This window comes from Vicugna pacos, chromosome 12, assembly GCF_048564905.1.
Source record: "Vicugna pacos chromosome 12, VicPac4, whole genome shotgun sequence".
Lineage (NCBI taxonomy): Eukaryota > Metazoa > Chordata > Mammalia > Artiodactyla > Camelidae > Vicugna > Vicugna pacos.
This window is the reverse complement of record NC_132998.1, coordinates 19455952-19476410: the sequence shown is the minus strand read 5'-3', so window position 1 is coordinate 19476410 and position 20459 is coordinate 19455952. Positions and strand designations below refer to the sequence as shown.

Below are 20459 nucleotides of genomic sequence, written 5' to 3'. Positions count from 1 at the left end.
TGAAGTCCCAAGGCAACTCTCCTTAGAGACCAGTGAGAGTGGGAGCGTGGAATGGCTTTATTCCTGGTTCTTAATTACTCTGAATAAGCAGCTCTTTGGGGTCCCAGCTTTATGGGAACAGGACTTTTACTAGATTCTCCACTTGGAGCTGTCCCTGGATTTTAACTCTTTCCCACTGGCCCCATAAAATATTCAAAAACCACACATCAGCTTTGCTTCAATAGACAAGAGCCCTAAGGGCAGATCTGGCTTTAGGGTTCCTCTTACCTCTCTGGATTCTGTCTTTCATTAATGTTTTGGCCTGATAATTCTGTATGGTGTTGTCAGAGCTTTAATGTTTTTAAGACATTCAAAAAAAATTATTTCTTCAACATTTTAAGTTGTTTTCAGCAGGAAGTTTTGTCCAAATACCTCTTTCTCCAAATCATCAGAAACAGAACCCTTATAATGTTTTAAATGAAACAGATTTTAATAGATCAAGTAAGACCTGTTTTTATGTTGTGGACTCTTGGTTTTCTAATAAACCATTGAAAACTTTTTGTTCAACTTTAAATTTCCTACTGAAAAGTAGCAGAGAACATGTATGCACTGACTTTATCAAACTTGACAGTCATCTTGACTACTTAACCTACTGGCTTATTAATTTTGATTACTACTGATGTTCATCACACAGACTTTTTAAAAATGGTATCACAGTGAAATTTTCCAAAGCTTAATTTTTATTTTGCTTTTTCTTCCTTTCATTTTCGCTTATACTTCACCTGTATTTTATAGATTATGTAACGATCTTGAGGGTTTTTTAAATACCGTACATGACAGTATTCAATAACTTCCACATGCCTGTTTAACCTTTAAAATGCAGTGTCCACTAAGCGAGATGGGTAAACTCATCACCTTTGTCAGATGAGGCTCTGAGAGAAGGGGCGGTTTCTCGGGGTCTCATGAGTGGCAGGCAAGTGGCTGTGACACGGGGGTCTAATTCCAGTTCCCTGATTCCTGGTTCCGTTTCCTTTCTGTGATTCTGTACCATCTCTCCAGTTCTTTGGTGCTTGTAGGAAAAATGGAATCTACAGGTGATTTGTGGATTTTGTTACCAAAGACCAAAATTTCTTTTCCCTTCACCTGGTAGCTGGTCTGTTCTGTTCTTGGTGCTCATGTTTATCTCCAACGTGATGTGGCTCTGCAGCATCAAACTGAGTGAGGAATAGCTCCTGGCTCTGCTAAGTTTCTGTTCACTTGGCATTTTTGAGAGTTTTCTTTTCAAGTTAACAAAACATACCAGGCATACAAAAGAGCATGCATCCTGCACAGTTTAAAAATAAGTATTATTTTAATGTAATTGTATCTATAGTTTGATTATTAATCTTGTTGCTCTGGGTGAGTAACAGAGTTAGGTTTTTCTGGATAGAGCTATAACCTTTAGCATGCTATTATACGCAATAATATGATCTTTCAGGAGCTCATGTGTTAACTTGATATGTGTTGTTTTGTTATTTTTTTTTAAACTTTCTCAGGTCTTTGACATTTTGAATTCAGCTGAGTTAATCTGTCTCATGAGACGAATATCAATACCTAAAAACTTCACTGTTGAATGCATGGTTGCTTCAAATCATATTAGCAAGAATGCAAGCATTTGGCTGGGCTGTGGGCACACTGACAAAGGACAGCTCTCACTTCTTGACTTAAATACTGAAAGATACATTTCTGAGGTAAATCCAAATACCCTTTATTTTTTTATTTTTATTTTTTTAAATTAGTGATACTTTAGAAAACTTACTTTGCAAATTATTTTAAAGCATGAACCATTTAAAAAGTTACTTAGAAAGAAATTAAATAAGAGCTAATACTGGATTATTATTAAATTAGCTTCCTGTTAAAACAAGTGTATTCATATGAAATTAAGCAGCGTGTGTTTTGTTTTAAAATCACACTGTATGTGTGTCTTAGGTCAGGATTCCTAGAAACAGAGCCTGAAATAGAGAATCTTCTGCGAGTGATTTAAGGAGAGAGAAAATTTAAGGAAGTACGAGAAGACAGATGGAGCAAAATGTAGTTTTTGAGGAAGTCTAGCCTCAGTCTTTACCCATAAGAAGCTCTAGAGTTTGAACAGCGGCATAGATTTATCACTTCACCAGGCAAAGGGGCCAGTTTTTCACTCCCACTTAGCAGTTAGTCATTGGCTGCAATTTGCCTAAGGGTAGGGGTGGCATAACCTCTCAGCCATTTCTGAGCAAACCAGCTCCCAGAACTGTAGTGAAGGGTGCAGTTCTGAGCTGTGAGTAGCCAACACTCAGAGCGATGGGGGGTGGGTGCCTCTGAGTGATGGAGGCCATCTGGGCGTGGCTTCTATAAGATGGATCAATACAGTGTATTGGGAAATATAAGGGAACATTTCTGGACTTAAAAATACCTAGTATTTTGACTGTTGCTTTGAAATAAATGTTGTGCTTAAACATTATTCTTAAGGTTGAACAATCCTCTTGTTTTATTTGGTGGAATGAGTAATGACATTGAAAAATCATTTTCAATATTTAATTTTAATTTCAGGTGCATTCTAGACAAGCAGAATATTTGACTCATTGGCTGTTGAAAAAAATAAAATTGGCATTGTTTTTAAAATTAAAAGCCAGAAAGTAAAGAAGAGATTTATGTGAATAGGATAATATTTTCATTTTACATAGGTTCTAGTCACTTACTCTGGAACCAAGTCCTTTTGAATGTGTTGTTTTTTTTTTTTCTTAACAGGAAGTTACTGACAGCAGAATACTGTGCCTAGCCTTGGTGCATCTTCCAGTGGAAAAGGAAAGCTGGATCGTGTCTGGAACCCAGTCTGGCACGCTCCTCGTCATCAATACTGAAGACGAGAGAAGGAGGCACACCCTTGAAAAGATGACTGATTCTGTTACTTGCTTGTATTGCCATTCTTTCTCCAAGCAAAGGTAAGGTAGTGACTTGGACCACTGCGGGAGAATTACATACCTTTCAGATGACTCGGTTGTGTGCAAAATTGTTAAGAGTATCAGCAAAGGTTGTTCATTTGTAACATTTTTCCTTTGGTTGCAATAAATTAAAGGGAATTGTAGGAGGATACAAGATATTTGTATTTTTTGTGCACAGATCAAGCTGAGGCAGTTGTAAAATGGATCAGTCATTTTTTTCAGACTCACCAGCCTTGCTTCTGGTTTTACCTCAGCTGTGTCTCTTAATTCTTTGTCATTCATCACATCAATTTACTTTTGTTGGGCCTCTTCAAAGATGAGTTCTCATTCATTCTTTCTTTGAATATGTATATATCAATAGCCTGTTGTGTGCCAGTCTAAAACCTGTCAGTTAACTCACTACTATCAAATTGGAAAAGAAAAAAAAAAAAACTCCAGTAAATACATTCATAAGTTGTTATTAGGTGAAAATGGCTTCACCTTTATAGGTCACAAGGATCTTATCTCAAAAGAATTTATCTAAATGGCAGAATTTCAGGTCTGAGTAACAGGTTGATTGCTGTAATATTTGGGGCAAGATGATTTCCAGGAGCCGTTAAGATTATTCCCCATAATACTTCTCCGGTTTAAGTCAGTATTGAAAAATAAGTAAGTATTAGAAAAATGTAAAGCGTAAATTTTTGGTGGCTGGAACAGAAACTCCACTGGCAGTTTTGGAGTTGAAATTATTTGGCTATTGTCAAATAAAAATTTCATCAAATAGGTAAGGAAGACTTCATATTTAAGATGATTGCACTGGGGGAGAGGGACTGAACTCAGCTCTGCTGAAATAAAAGGTGGGAGTTTTTAAGCCCTGGAATGAGCTAGTGGAAAAGTACTGGAGGACCTTGGGGAGGAGGAGCATCACTGTGATTAGGCCATCTATGTTTTCTAATTGTTGCTTATTGAAGTTAGGCTCCCATGGTCCCACAAAGACCAGGAGATAGTGGTGCCACCTTTCTTGATCACATCTCAAAGGAAGGGCTCCCAGATCCTTGAGAAAGACATTCTTGAGCTGAAAAATCGGCAAGAGGCTGAGAGAAGATCTTACATCTCTAGTGGACAGCAAAAGAAGTTGCAATTTACGTTTCACAAGTAAATGCTATAAGAAAAGGGAAATCAGGGACCAATAATCAGGAAGAAACCTGTCTAATGCTTAGTTAAGTTAGGGGGAACGTTAAGGTCATCTTGATCAATATGAACATTCTCTTTGTAACAATTTTGGCATTTTTTTCTTTTAGCAAGCAAAAAAATTTCCTCTTAGTGGGAACTGCTGATGGCAACTTAGCAATTTTTGAAGATAAAACTGTTAAGGTAAATCTTGAACGCATTCTACATCAATGTTTATTTTAAGTTCTTTGTTTTATGTTTACTCATCACCACTGTCCTTCTAAGGGTTTATAAACTCCCTGAGAAGAAGGATCATAAATTCTGACTTTTATCTTTCTATTGTTTGAGAAAGTCTTATGCACAATAGACTCTATAAGTACTTGCTGATCAACTGTATATTTTATGTGAATGAACTAAAGATGAATTGATAAATGAAATCTGATTTATGTTAGGGATGGAAATAATTCCATTTTTATATAAACGAAGTAGGTAATTGCTTATAAATATATTGTAGGCAAAACAAGGGAAACAAGTGGTGAATCTGGCTCAATAGCAACCTTTTCTTTAGCCTTGAAGAAATCATTTAAATTTTTGTTCTTAAGATTCTTATTTACCATTAAAGCATTAATTTTCCCATCCATCACTCATCTGTGGTTCCATCTAGTCATTCAACATCCTACCTATTCATAATCTGTGTTGTCAAAAAACCTTATTATCTAGTGAGAGACAAAGAAGAAACTATAGTATAATCCGTAGATTATTTACCTTAAAATTTTGTACGGTGAAGTGAACAGATACAAGGATATAACAGATATAAGGATAACACATTGAAAACCACTTCAATTAAACCTTATTTTTATAAATCATTTGAAAACTGTACCTTGAATTGTTATTTTAATACCTTTAACCATTTAAGATGAGAAAGTAGTTTTTAGGAAGCTCAAATTTTACAGTTTGATTCTGAAAATACTCAATTTACTAAATGTGTTTTCTCTTTTTGGCGAAGTGTAAAGGAGCTGCCCCTTTGAAGATACTCAATATAGGAAATGTCAGCACTCCCCTGATGTGTCTAAGTGAATCTATGAATTCTACTGAAAAAAACATCATGTGGGGAGGATGTGGTACAAAACTTTTTTCATTTTCTGATGATTTCACCATTCAGAAACTCATTGAGAGCAGGACAAATCAGCTGTAAGTTACTCTTATTTATGCAACTAATTTGCCATTTTATTCATGTGTATTCTTTATAATCATGTCAATAATGCTATTGATAATCCCAAACAAAAATCTTATAAAATGCATAATTTATGTTTCTATTATACTTTTGAACATTCATTATAGAAAACTTAGAAAGCAGAGGAACATTAAAAAAATCACTGTCTAATCACATTTGGGATAAACCATGAAAATTTGTTAGTATTTATCAATCTAAATTTTTATCATTTTCATTATCTCTGTCAAATTAAACATGAAATTTGAAAAGCAGTCAACTCAGTATTTCACTAAAGCTATGGATTTTACACTTGTATTTTGGATATTTTCTTTGACCTTTTTTTGTTGAGGTATCATTGATTTACAATATTTTATAAATCTCACGTGTACAACAGAGTGATTCACAATTTTAAATGTTATTTCCACTTACAGTTATTATAAAACATTGGCTATATTCCCTGTATTGTACCATCTAACCTTGTAGCTTATTTTATACACAGTAGTTACCACCTCTTAACACCTGAGCACAGTCTTGCCCCTCCCGACTCCCCTCTCCCCACTGGTAAAATTCTCTGTATCTGTGAGTCTGTTTTGTTATATTAACTAGTTTGTTTTATTTTTTAGATTCCACATGTAAGTGATATCACACAGTGTTTGTCTTTGTCTGCCTGACTTATTTCACTCAGCATAATACCCTCCAAGTCCACCCATGTTGTTGCAAATGGCAAAATTTTATTCTTTCTTATGGTTGGGTATTATTCTGGTGTGTGTGTGTGTGTGTGTGTATATATATACACACGTATGCACGTATACATATATATATACACAACACACACACACACACACACATATACCATATCATCTTTATCTATTCATCTGTTGATGGACGCAGGTTGTTCCATATCTTGGTACTTGTAAATAATGCTGCTGTGAATATTGGGGTGCGTGTATCTTTTCGAATTAGTGTTTTTGTTTTTTTACTTTTTGGATAAATACCCAGGAGTGGAATTGTAGGCTCATATGGTAGTTCTATTTTTAGGTTTTTGAGAAACCTCTATAATGTGGTTGTACCAGTTTACATTCTCACCAACAGTATATGAGGGTTTCCTTTTACCATACTGTCACCAATATTTGTTATTTGTGGAGTTTTTGATAATAGCCATTCTAACAGTGTGTGAAGTGATATCTCATTGAGGTTTTAATTTGCATTTTTCTGATGATTAATGATGTTGAGCATCTTTTCATGTCCCTATAGGCCATCTGTATGTCTTTGGAAAAAATGTCTATTCAAGTCTTCTGCCCATTTTTAAAAACTGGGTTATTTGTTATTTTGATGCTGAGTCATAGGAGATGTTTATATATTTTACATACTAACCCCTTATCAATTGTATCATTTGCAAATATTTTCTCCCATTCAGTAGGTAGTCTTTTCATTTTGTTGGTGGTTTCCTTTGCTGTGCAAAAGCTTTTAAGTTTAATTGGGTCTCAGTTGTTTATTTTTGCTTTGATTTCCTTTGCTTTAGGAGATGGATCCAAAAAATACTGCTACGATTTATGTCAAAGAATGTTCAGCCTATGTTTTCTTCTAAGAGTTTTATGCCTTCAGGGATTGCATTCATGTCTTTAATCCATTTTGAGTTTATTTTTGTATATGATGTAGAATATTCTAATTTTATTCTTTTCCATGTAGCTGTGCAGTTTTCCCAGCACCACTTGATACGTTACCCATTTGTTGTTTGGTAGCATATTGTTTAACCTCCACATGTTGTGTTTATTTTTGCATTTTTCCCCCTTGTTGATTTCTAATCTCATAGTGCTGTGGTCAGAAAAGGTGCTTGATGTGATTTCAGTTTTCCTAAATTTACTCTCTTGGTTTGTGGCCAAGCATATGATCTATCTTGGAGAATATTTTAAGTGTACTTGAAAAGAATGTATATTCCACTGCTTTTGGATGGAATATTCTATATATATCTATGATTTTCTGTCTGGATGATTGGTCCATTCATGTAAATGGGGCATTAAAGTCCCCTACTATTATTGTGTTACCATCAATTCTATCTTTATGTCTGTTAATATTTGCTTTACGTATTTAGGTGCTCCTATGTTGGGTGCATATATATTTACAATTGTTACATCTTTTTCATGGGTTTATCCCTTGATCATTATCCCTCTTTGTCTCTTATAACAGTCTTGATTTTAAAATCTATTTTGTTGGAAATAAATATTGCTTACACTGACTTTCTTTTGATTTCCATTTGCATGGAATACTTTTTTTCATTCCCTCACCGTCTGTGTGTGTCTTTAGATCTGAACTGAGTCTCTTGTGGGCAGCATATATCTAGGTCTTGTTTTTGTATCCATTCTACCACTCAGTTTCTTTTGATTAAAGCATTTAATCCACTTATATGTAAAATAATTATTGATCTTTTTTGCCATTTTGTTAATTGTTTGGGGTTTTTTTTGTACATCTTTTTGTCCTTCTTTTGTTCTCATCTCTTGTGATTTGATGACTATTTTTATTATTATGTTTAGATTCCTTTTTCTTTTGTGCATGTGTATATATTATAGATTTTTGGTTTGTGGTTACTATGAGGTTTATATATAGCAGTCTCTATATATACATTAGTTTTAAGTTGTTGATCTCTTAATTTCAACTGCATTTTAACAACCCTACATTTGCACTTTCCTCCCCTTGTAATTACTGTTTTTAATATATTTTATATCTAACTGTTTTGCATGTCTCTTAACTGCTTATTGTGAATAGTTATGATTTGACTACTTTTGTCTTTTAACCTTCCTCCTAGCTTTATGTGTGGATGATTTTCTACCATTATTATACATTTGCTCTCACTGATGAGCCTTCTTCCTTTTGTGATTTTCATTTTTCTTATTGTGGCCTTTTCGTTTTCACTTAGAGAAGTTCCTTTAACATTTCTTGAAAGGCTGGTTTGGTGGTGCTGAACTCTTTAAGCCTTTCCTTGTCTGTGAAACTTTTGCTCTCTCTATCAAATCTGAACAAGAGCTTTGCTGAGTTGAGTATTCTTGGTTTTAGGTTTTTCCCTTTTATCCCTTTAGATATATCATTCCACTCCCTTCTGGCCAACAGAGTTTCTGCTGAAAAGTCAGTTTATAGCCTTATAGGAATTCCCTGGTACATAACTTGTTGTTTTTCCTTTGCTGTTTTTAGTGTTTTCTATCTTTAATTTTTGTCATTTTAGTTACAATGTCTTGGTGTGTTCTTCTTTGGGTTAATTCTACACGGGATTCTGTACTTCTTGGACTTAAATGTCTGTTTTCTTTCCCAGGATCAGGAAGTTTTCCTCTATAATATCTTCTACTGTGTTCTCAGCCCCTTTCTCTCTCTCTCGTCCTTCTGGGACCTCCATAATGTAAATGTTAGTGTGCTTGATGTTGTCCTAGAGGTCTCTTAAACTGTCTTCATTTCTTTCATTCTTTTTCCCTTTTTTCTGTTTAGCATCAGTGATTCCTGCTACTCCCTTTCCAGCTTATTGATCCACTCCTCTGTATTTTTGAATCTACTGTTGCTTTCTTCTAGTGTATTTTCATTTTAGTTAGTATTTTCTTTTTTTTTTCTTTTTTTTTTTGGTTAATGGAGGTACTGGGGACTGAACCCAGGACGTTGTGCATGCTAAGCATGTACTCTGAGCTATTCCTCCCACCCCCCAGTTACTGTATTCTTTATCGCTGTTTGGTTGTTTTTTGTATTTTATAACTCTTTTACAACTTCTAACTTCTCACTTTGTGCATCACACTTCTGAGTTCTTTGCCTGTTTTCATTTCACTTAGTTCTTCTTCTAGGGTTTTATCTTGTTCTTTCATTTGGAATAGGTTCCTCTGTCACATCATTTTGTCTAACTTGCTTTTTATATAAAGTATCTAATAGGTTGGTTGCTTCCTGACCTTGAGGAAGCGGCCTGTTGTAGGTAGCATTTTATGTGTCCCAGCAGCGCACTTCTCTCTCGTCACGAGAGCTGTGTGCTCTGGGGGTTCCCCCTTTTAGGGCGGTGAGGGTCATCTCTCTGTGTCAGACTCTGGGAGGCTGGGGTGGCCTCTGGTCTGTTTGGCTGCCGAGTCTGGCCTTGTGTGAAGGCTGCTGGACTCTGGTTTGCATTACCGGGTTGTGAGTTGGCTGATTATGTAACCCTACGGGGCCCTGTCGCTAGTGCTGGCCTACTGGTGGGCAGAGCCAGGTCCCGGGTTCTGGTTGCAGGGCCAAGGGTTTACTGAGCAGGTATCAAATCAGTGGTGGGTGGGGCCACTTCCCGAAACAGTTGGCTGCAGGGTCCAAACTGTGCCGAAGCCAGACTGAGTTTGTCTCAGTTCTTGAGGACAACCTGCTCCCTTTCACCTCAACCTTGCATGCTTCTCTCTTTTCCTGGCTCACTACTTGGCCTCTTGCCTGTTTCAGTCCAGAAGTCACTTCCTCTGTATGTCTGTCTGATCCCCACCTGTGGGGATCAGATGCCTTAGATTTGTTCTTTCATGTACCTGCTTTTTTTCCCTTTCACAATAGAGAGAGAAATACAGACAGACAGACAGATTTTTTTTTTCAGTCAGGGTTCAGATATACTGCTATATATTGTGAGTTTTCATGCATGGGGATTTTCTGTTTTGTTTATTGATTTGTTTCCTTACATTTGGTAAATATGTGGATGGACTTATTTTCATTCTGTAATTTCTACTTTTAACCAACCTATACAAGCTTGAAAATACTTCAGAAGAGAGGGACCCCAATTCTTTTATTTCACAGAACATATTATGAGGTCATGGTGTCGTTTAACCCCCTAAAATTCCATGTAAGATTTAGAGTAGGCGCTTTACCGGATAGAATGTCCATACATACTGGGCTCTCAAAGATGTTCATTTCACAAAAGAGATTAGGACCCAGTTTCATAGACAATTGAAAGTATTTACTGCTTCTCAGAAGTTGTCTCCTGTTGCCTACATCTCCCTCCCAGTAAGCAGGTTTCATGGCAACGGGACAGTCTAGTGTCAGGGACACACTAATAAATACAATTTTATATTTAATAAGGTCTGTGATATTACAGCTACACCAGTTGGGGAAAGGGAATGCTTGGTCTATTTTGTTAAGTCAGGGAGGAATTCCTGGGGAGCTGACGACTAAGTTAAGCCTCAAAGGCTAACTAGGAGTTTGCCATGCAGATGGCACCTTTGGTAGCCAGTCTGTTTGTAAAAAAATGTGTAAAATGCCCAATGTCCTAGGTAGATGTTTAAAAATATTTGTCATTTTCCTTTATTTTCAAAGGAGGAAAATGACAATATTCTTTGTTTATGTTTGGGTGAAGATGTGGATTTATTTTCATACCTTGTGTTGCTTATGTTGATGCAAAATATCCTTTAATATTTAATATATAATATATATTTAATATTTGAAGACTCTACCACTAAAGTTGATTTTAACATCTTATGTTTTATAACTCTAGGTGTAAATCACTAACCCTTAACTTCCCAGTCATTCTTGACAATAAGGATTTTATTGAGTATCGTAAAGCTACAGATATTACGTCTTTTTTTTAGAAGTCAAGATACTTTGCATATTTGGACAGTGTAAAATTCTATAGGGAATCAAATAAAAGTGAAATTAAAATTAAAATAAGAAATAAACATTGGTTAACCTTTATTTTATTATCAGGGGAAAATTATGAAGTAACCAAATGTAACTAACGTACCTAAGTAAGTTATATATTCTGTTCAGAATGGTTAGGGGAGAATTTGAAATAATTGCCAAATACTCTAGCCAGTTTCTTTTTCAAAACAGCATTAATCTTTTATATGCATTAAGAACTAATAGAAGGCTGCATTCCATTTTGAAATAGTAGAAAAATGACTACTGCTGACATTTTTTTCTCCCCCATAGGTTTTCTTATGCATCTTATAGTGATTCCAACATCATCGCAGTGGTGGTAGACACAGTTCTTTATGTTGCTAAGAAAGATAGCCCGTTTGTGGAAGTGTGGGACAAGAAGACTGAAAAACTCTGCGAACTGATAGACTGTGTGCACTTTTTAAAGTAAATGATTTTTTTAAAAGTTTTATTTTATTGTGAAAAGAGTACAACATGAGACCTACTTGCTTAACAGATTTTTAAGTGTACATGCAATGTGGTGTTTGTTGCCTGTAGGTGCAGTGGCATTGGTTATTTCATGCCTGCTAATGCTGTCTTTACACTTCAGATTTCACAGAGGGAGGAAGTATAACTTTTTTTTCCCTTTCTACTTCTAAATAGAAATTAAAAACAAACAAACAAAGTTGTTGATGCTTTCCAGTACCATCTGTTGGTATCCAAGAAATTTCATTTTTGGAAAAAAAAAAGTAACATAATAGATATGGTTTCTTCAAGGCATTACAAAGAAAAAGTCACAAAACAATATAAAATATGGGTGAAAAAAATGACTGGATTGACCAATGCGCTGGGGAGGGAGGTTCAAGATGCCACACTGAGGGCCTAGTGCTTAATCTAATAGAGCATGTCGGGGACTTCCTATCAGGTACATCCCTTGTGTGCTGCTGCTGGGAACAGGACCTTGGCCAACCTGATTTGCTAGCCATTTTCTAGTTTTATTTTGTTTTGGTTTTACCAAATAGGTTTTTTTTTTATCTGCTGGAGAACATTTAGATTATATACCATAACCATAAATAAGATTTCGAAGTTTACTTTCCTAGAATCTTCTTAATTTTTCTCTGTGTGGTGAGATTGATATTCAGAAGAGCTGACAGTTCTGCCTGGTAAAGGGTCCTTTAATTTCTGAGGTTCTAAAATTATTAGGATTCTTTGACTTCTGGATACCTCATTTTGGTCACAAGTCATTCATTAGCCCAGGGAAAAATTTAGCGGTTTGTATTAATATTTTTTACATGTAAATGACTATCATTTTATTTTCCGTTATAACTTTTAGACTTCATGAAAAGCTTTAGAACCTGACTTTTTTTCCTTCATATTGGGCAAATTTATTCTCTTTTGGTAAATTACATTGGCCTATTTATAAAAATTGTACCCATCTAGTTATTTCAGAATTTCTTGAAGTTAAGAGGCAATTGTTGTATTATCTTTGATAATTTATGCTTCAAGTAGAGAAATGCAGCTCTTTGGCATTCTGTATTCAGCAAGATTAGTTTTGTACAGTTTTAATGATATACATCGTATACTGTCAAGTATTCATAATTTTAAAAGTTAAATCTATATGTGTGTGCCTAATATAGAAAAGGGGATATTAATCTTTATTTTTGAAAAGAGTGTTAATGCAGACTTTCTTTATGGTTTTAGGGAGGAACTGGTAAAACTGAACAAGGAATCGAAACACAAAATGTCTTATTCTGGGAGAGTGAAAACTCTCAGCCTGCAAAAGAACACTGCTCTCTGGATAGGAACCGGAGGGGGCCACATCTTACTCCTTGATCTCTCAACTCGTCGAATTATACGTATAATTCACAACTTTTGTGATTCTGTTAGAGTCATGATGACAGCACAGCTAGGCAAGTTTCTTTCCTTTAGATCTTTCTTTTTTTTTAATTGAAGTATGGCCAGTTACAATGGGTCAGTTTCTGGTGTACAGCATGATATTTCAGTCATACATATACATACATATATTCCTTTTCATATTCTTTTTCATTGTACATTACTACAAGATATTGAATATAGTTCCCTGTGCTATAAACTTGTTGTTTATCTATTTTATATATAGTAGTTGATATTTGCAAATCTCAAACTTTCAATTTATCCCTTCCTACCCTCTCCCTCCTGTAACCATAAATTTGTTTTCTGTGTCTGTGATTATGTTTCTGTTTTGTGGATAAGTTTATTTGTGTCTTCCTTTTTCTTTTTTCACATTCTCTTTGACCATAAAAATATGGTTTTTTAAAAAAAATTTAAGTTTTCTCTTCACTTTCTAGTGTCATGTGAAGTCTCAGAAGTTCACATGATGAGATTTTGTAAGATAAATTTTGAATAGGAGTTAGAATTAGGTGCTGCTAGTGATTGGTACCCAGGATACATGTCTGCACCAGCAAGACAGAAGGTCTGTAGGGGACTGTCTTATCTTGTTCACCAATGTCATCATATCCCCTAATTTAATTTGTATGTACTTTGGGATCCAAATTGTTGTTCATTGCTGACATTATATATAGTGGGATTTCAATGGATTTAATTGACTTTTTTAAATAATTTAAACATAATCTACAAGATGCGACACGATCTGGCTTCACCCCACCTTTCTAGTCTCTGTCATTTGCCGTATTCCTCTCTGCTCTTTCTTGTCTAGAAGAAAGTTCAGTCCCACTTAAATGCCACACTTCATCCTACCTCAAGGTTTTGCATGTGCTGTTTCATTTTTTACCAGTTAACTTAGTTACTAATTAGTAACTAATCTCCTCACTAGACCATAAGCTCCATGTGGGCTGGGTCTGCATGTGTTTGTTCTCCCTTTATTCTCAGGGCTTAGCCTAGGATCTAGTACGTAGAAGTCTTCTGATGAATATTTGTGGAATAAATTATTGAATGACTTGAGAATAAAGTATGGTTATGTGACAGAGTATCAGTATATCCATCCATGCAAATCTCCATCCAAATGCTTCACATGTGACCAGTGTCTTATAGTATCCAAAGCAATTATGTACACACTTCTTTAATATGTAAGTTTGGGTGGAAGGGTAATGTTTAATATTGAACCCATTTTGCAGAAAGCTTAAGCTATTTCCTCAGATTCACACAATTAATAAGAATTGTAGCAAGGAGTAGATCATGAATTTTCTAATTTTAAAAAATTGCTGGTCATCTTGGAGAGTTTTTTATTCAATGTAATTGAGGGATCTCCAAAATCGTAGTATTATAAGTTAGGTTTCAAAGTTTTTGTGTCTTAAAATATGAACAGTTGTACTCTTTAAAGTCCAACATATTATATCATTTTAACAGAAAACTTTTTTTTTTGTAAAGGAAACCTTAAAAATGTCATGCTGGTTCTGGGTTATAATCGGAAAAATACTGAAGGTATGCAACACCAAAAAGGTAATGTTTAATGATAATGTTTAATGGGGTACTGTATTCCAGACAGAGTGCAGTGACATGGTCGATTATAACGTATTATATGTTTACACGTTTTAATTAGTAGTTTCTTTATAGTGCAAATAATTTAGATACAAATCTTCAAAATCAAGTTTTAGTTATCTAATAATGTTGAATATTTTTCTGGTGAAATAGAGATATCAACTCCTACATTATGAGAACTAGCTCAAATTTAAACTAAGTGTAATTTTTCCTTATATCTTACCTATATCCATTTTTTTTAATTTTTAATTTTTTTGAATTTTAGTAGTTATTTCTATGTTTTACATTCCAAATGTAATTTCTTATAAATGGCAATAATTTAGTGCATTATTTATAGCTGTATTTAGACATACATTTGTCTAAGGCAACTAAACATAAATTAACAAAATTAAAATAAAATAAAAATGTCTTATGGCAGATCTTTGAAACATGATTTCTTTTTTTTAATTTTCTAGAGATACAGTCTTGCTTGTCTGTTTGGGACATCAATCTGCCACATGAAGTGCAAAATTTAGAGAAACATATTGAAGTGAGGAAAGAATTAGCTGAAAAAATGAGAAGAATATCTGTTGAATAAGACGGATCTTGTAAATCTTTATCCTCGGATGGGAGAATTATCTTCTCTTGTAAATATTTCTTTTAAAAATGTTTACATATGAAAAGGGTATTTCCACTATATGCTGTTTGCTCATATGTATATGAAGGAATGTTTATAAGTTTTGTTTTATAAAAATGTATAAAATAGTTGCCAGTGAAAGTATAATTTAAAGAACTATTTAAAATGTAATATTTCCTAAAGATTTTAATTAATTTTGTGAATTAAGTAATGAAAGGAGATCAAAAAAGTATTTAATTACAGTACTTATACTGAAATTTACAAAGTGAATAATTTTTTGGTTTCGTTACCCATAGTGGCGGTAAACTTTAAATTCTGTGATTAAGATAGTACTATTGCTGGATTACTTTCTAGATATTCTGCAAAATAGATAAAAATATCAGGCCAATTTCCTATGTAATACATTCCTTCTTAGATTGCTTTTAAGTGCAATTATCATATACGCTTGCAAATAGTCAGTGAATTTGCACCAGTAAAGCCCTTTCTTGGGACGTGAGTTCTTTTTGTTACTGATGCAAGCAGTGCACCTCACAGAACATCACCTTACCTAAGAGAAAATGCCATGAAACCTACCGATCAGAAAACGTAACATTTAGTCAAAGTCCTTATATCTGGGAAAGACATAACCACTCTCTCTTCTCTTATTTTGCAACTCTGTCTTTTAATGTGGACACCCTGAAGTTTTATAATTGGTATAAATGCAATGTTCAGTCCTTCAAGAGATATTTTTTGTGTTTTATTTAATGTTAATTCTCAGTGCTAAGTCAGACCACTGGCTACTTGTTCCTAATGTTTTTCACTCCAAATGTTTCTACTCATCTTCGTCCTAAATTTGTGACCTTACAAATCCTTCATGATGCAGTTAGAAACTCTATTTTCAGAATTATAGAAATTCTACAAATCCCACCAAGACCATGGGGTCAAGTATGTAGCACTCTTCAGTTTGCTGAAGAAGGAAGGGACTTTGTAGTTATGATGGGTACCTGATAACCCTGTCTTCTAAATTATGCTTAAATTGTTTGCATAAATTTGCATAGTAGGAGTACCAGGGCCAAGTACTTAGGTAACAATGGAAGTGTCATTTCTGCTTTAAGAAAAAATATTTTTGGTAAATGCATTGGCCTTGGCCAATATTTATCATTTCAAGCAATTCCCTCAGATAGGATAACTAACCCATTTAATATTCTTAGAACTGAGATTTTTACTGTATAAAGACTTTAAATTTATATTAAAGGTAATTAAATTCTTTATATTAAGGGTAATTAAATTCTTAACCTTGAAAGATTCTCCATTTTTCAAAGGACCTATGTTTTAATGTTTTATGTAGTTCAAAAAAAAAGTCAAAAATGATGGAGCTGTGATATTTCTCACTGTTACATTGTATTTATATGCAATTTTTTTTACAAAAGTCAATTATGGAGAAATATGTACATGAACATTGTATTTAAATGAAATAATAAACATTTTTAAAGCATGTTTATGAATTTTAAAACTTGCTGATAATGTTTCATTTTTCACAAATAAGTCTGTACTCCATCTAATATGAAACTTTGTATTAATCATGCATAGAACATTCCACCATAGGAATTGCTAACTAAAGTTTTCTCCTGAAGACTATTTGATTTTCTATAATACAAATTGTCAGGACCCTAGGATAAAACCTAATGGGCATAATATATTGTATTTTCAAGTTTTCATATAAATTTTCTCAAGAAGAATCATTCATTCTTAGGTGCTGTACAAAAAAAAAAAGACTTTAGAATAACTGATTTATTCAAAAAAAATAGACACAGTCATTTAAATTTTTTCCTGATTAGAAGTCTTAACATAAACTGTTAATTCTTATCAAAACATAAGCATTTGTCTTAACAGAAAATACACTTTTGGGGAAGTTTAGATAGAAGGGAAGGGGAGCTTCTCTAAGTCTGCCAAGCATTATTGATTCGGTGTGAACTATTTAAACCACTTCTCATCAAGACAGTAAGACATACATTGGTGACACAGAGCAGAAGTAACAAAACAGATTGCCTTCTTGTCCAGTTCCTTCCCTACTTACTGACTCACTTTTCTATCCTACATTAGTCTAAATTCCGTGTCAGCCTATTATACAGCAAGGGGATTTCCTTGTGTCAAAACGAAAGTAGTAGTTGCAAAGAGTTAACAGGCTTTTTGTTTTTATTTATTTATTTGTTGGTGTGTTTGTTTGCAATTACTGAAATAAACATATTAAGTGCAACTCTATCAATGGTATTAACTATGAACATACTTAATTTGTTAATATGAAGATTAGTGTAATTGATGAGATTTATGATTTTCTCTACTCCGATGAATTGCCTGCAACTGCCGATTTCCTAACGGTGCATCCCTGTCCTGAGCTGGGTGCTGTTGTGTGCAGCAGAAGAGAGTGAGATTGCTCTGATTTGTTGTTGTTGGGGGGTAGTGGAATGGGAGTGGGGAGCAAGGCTGAGATTGAAGGTCATCTGATGAAAACTGTCCTGCCTTAGCACAGAGTTATTTTTTTATGTATTAGGTATAAAACTTCCATATATTACAGTCAACCTCTCTCTGCATCTCTCCCTTCCTACAATATGTTTTTTTAAAAATTTATCTATCTGTTTCATACCCTCTATGTCTGAGTTACATTACTGACTAGCACAATGCCTCCAGCACATAATTATATATCGGAAATTAAATTTGGCTTTCAAAACCTTCTATGAATTGCTGATAATTTCTGCTCAGTTCTTTCTTCTTGCAGTAGGAAATTATAAAATAAATGAGATCATTTCAGTTTTTTGTGACTAGCATGCTTGAATAAAGCTGGGAGTATCTTTGTTTAGTAAGAGGGACTTTATTTCAAAGATAAATGTGAGTTCAGCCACTTTCAGTAGAACATCTTTACTGATACAAACATACTTTTGAAATAAATATATATAGAAATAAATATAAATATATAATATATACTTTTGAAATAAATGTATTTTGAAACATATAATATATACTTTTGAAATATGTATATATATTGAAATAAATATATGTATTTATATATTATATATACTTTTGAAATATATATATACTTTGAAATAAATATATCTTTATATATTATATATACTTTTGAAAAATGTATTTTGAAATAAATATTTATTTATATTTATATATTTATTTCAAAGCTTAACACAAGTGGTAGCAATATGTAGTAATTCCCTCAATGAGCTGTTATGTTAAGCTTTTAAGTCAACTCAATCCCATTTTTTATTAAATGCTCTCAATTGTTATATACACTTTGGTGTACCATAAAGATAATTAGCATGTGACAGTTACAGAAAAATAAGTTGGCCTTCATGCATGACTACTGACATTTTACTCTTTACTTCCACCTTTGGGGCTGTTGACTTTATATTAAAGAAAATGGTTTTCCAAGTTTCGATTTGCTTTCTAAATGTCATGATACAGGTTGGTCTATAAATTAGTTAATTGTTCCTTCAAATGATTTTTACATTTTCAAGGCAATGTAAATAGGAAGACAGAAAATTGACATAATTTGAAACATTGACCGAAGGAGGTTTTCGTAGTGTAGTTGCACATCGTGGAAAAAGTGACAAAATATTTAACCTAAGTCTTTAATCACTAGTTGAAGGCCCACCTGTCAAAAACCTGTGGGAAAATCTCCATTGTATGTCTACACGGACAGAAGAATTAATCCTTTTTCTCATTTTGTGTGTCAGAATCAAAGAAACTGCAGAAGTTAGGAGCATGTCCTCTGGGCCCCATCTCCTAGCATTGCTTAGTCTTTGTGTCAACGCCTTCATTTGTCAAAAGGGACAAAAATAATATCACATGCAGTTGTTGTGGGCAGTATAGTCTTATCAGACTCCCTTTATCCCCTGACCTTAAAGATCTGCTTTACATTTGTTGATGAGAGAAAGATGAAGTTTTACATTTTGAAGCTGGTGGCTGGAGACAATATTCTGCTGATGATTCACTCTGCTGTGTTACTTTAGTACAGACTCAGGTCTCTGAGTTAAACATCATGGGTATCAGAGACTGAGGAGCTAGTAGCTTAACATCCCATCAAACTAACACTTCAAATGTTTGCTTAGCATTTGTTTAGTGGGAGCTGGGAGAAACTGACTTTAGTAAAAGTAATAGGAAAACAAATTGGTTTGGGCTTCATTTCCAGTAACGTGGCAATGACTGGAGACGTCCATGTGCTAAAAACTAAAAAGGCTAAGTAAAAGAAATGGAAAGATCTGGTAAGGTGGCAGGGAATTATCAGGTCGAAATTAAGATGGGGGTGAGAAGACGATGTTTTTTTTTCCTGTGAGCATTTGCTGATCCTAGTGAACTTGAGGTACAGTTTCCTCAGCTTCAAAAAGATTGAAGGACAGAGGACAAATCCCAGCACATTCCAAGGTCTAGGGTCAAAGAGACAGGTATTCCTGTTAGGCTGGGACACATCTCCGTGTGGGTGAGGAGCAGCAGACCTGCCCTGTCCTCTCCCCACGGGGGACAGCAAGGTCCTGGGAAGGCCCATAAGTGGTCCCTCCTGGAGTTAACAATCCAAATCCACATGATCTATATTATTTTTTTAAAAAATCACCCAAGTTATTCATTAAATGAAAAATGTTTTAAAGCCCTTGAATTAGCTATGAAGGGGCAAAGTATTTAGATTTTAATAGATATATATGTATGTGTTGTTCATTCTAGATTACCCACTAGAAGAGTAAGTACAGAGTATATCATTTCCCAACTAGTTGAGGAGAAAAAAGAAATTTAAATATTTTTCAATCCAGGTGAAGGCAAGAAATGACTGAAACAGAAAGAAAAAATGGGACTGATGATAAAAGTATAATGGGTATAAAATCAAACATGTCAGTGCTTAAATGTAAATAAACTAAATGATCCAATTAAGATAAGATTTCCAGACTTGATAAAAAATAAAAATCTATCTGTACACCATGTGATACATCTAAATCTTAAAAATACATAAATGTTGATAATAAAATAATAGAATTATATGCACACACACACACAAAGTTGCACACACATAATTAGTAACCAAAATGTAGCCAAGGCAGTTATTAATATCAAAGACTTTAAAGCAAACATCATTACAGGAAATAATGAGGATCACTTCATAATGGCAAAGTGTTTAATTCATCATGAAGTTACAACTTTAAAATTGATATGCACAATATGCATTAGAATTGATATAATTACATATTCTCAAATATATAAAAGTGTAAATTAGCAAAACTATGAAGAATAATTAGACATATCACAGTGAGAGATTTTAACATACCTCTCTCAGTAACTGTTGGAACCACAAGACAGAAGAATAAATCAATGAGGACAGAGGTGTAACACAGCACAGTTAACTCTGATAGGATGGACATGAAAAGAACATTGCAAAAAAAAAAAGAAAAAGAACAGTGCAACTAATATCTTTACTACATGTGTTTTT

At 34.1% G+C, this 20459-nt stretch overlaps 1 protein-coding gene across 1 annotated transcript in view; it reads left to right on the top strand.

Annotated features, from left to right (window-relative positions):
* Positions 1-16490, top strand: part of LRRK2 (leucine rich repeat kinase 2) — a 134015-nt gene extending 117525 nt beyond the window's left edge. The window contains exons 44-51 of the mRNA XM_072972988.1: positions 1515-1709; positions 2746-2939; positions 4220-4292; positions 5095-5279; positions 11200-11352; positions 12607-12815; positions 14272-14343; positions 14838-16490. Of these exons, the coding sequence (XP_072829089.1) occupies positions 1515-1709; positions 2746-2939; positions 4220-4292; positions 5095-5279; positions 11200-11352; positions 12607-12815; positions 14272-14343; positions 14838-14959 (1203 nt within the window). The 3' untranslated portion in view covers positions 14960-16490. The remainder of the gene's footprint in view (positions 1-1514; positions 1710-2745; positions 2940-4219; positions 4293-5094; positions 5280-11199; positions 11353-12606; positions 12816-14271; positions 14344-14837) is intronic.
* Positions 16491-20459: the final 3969 nt, after the last annotated feature.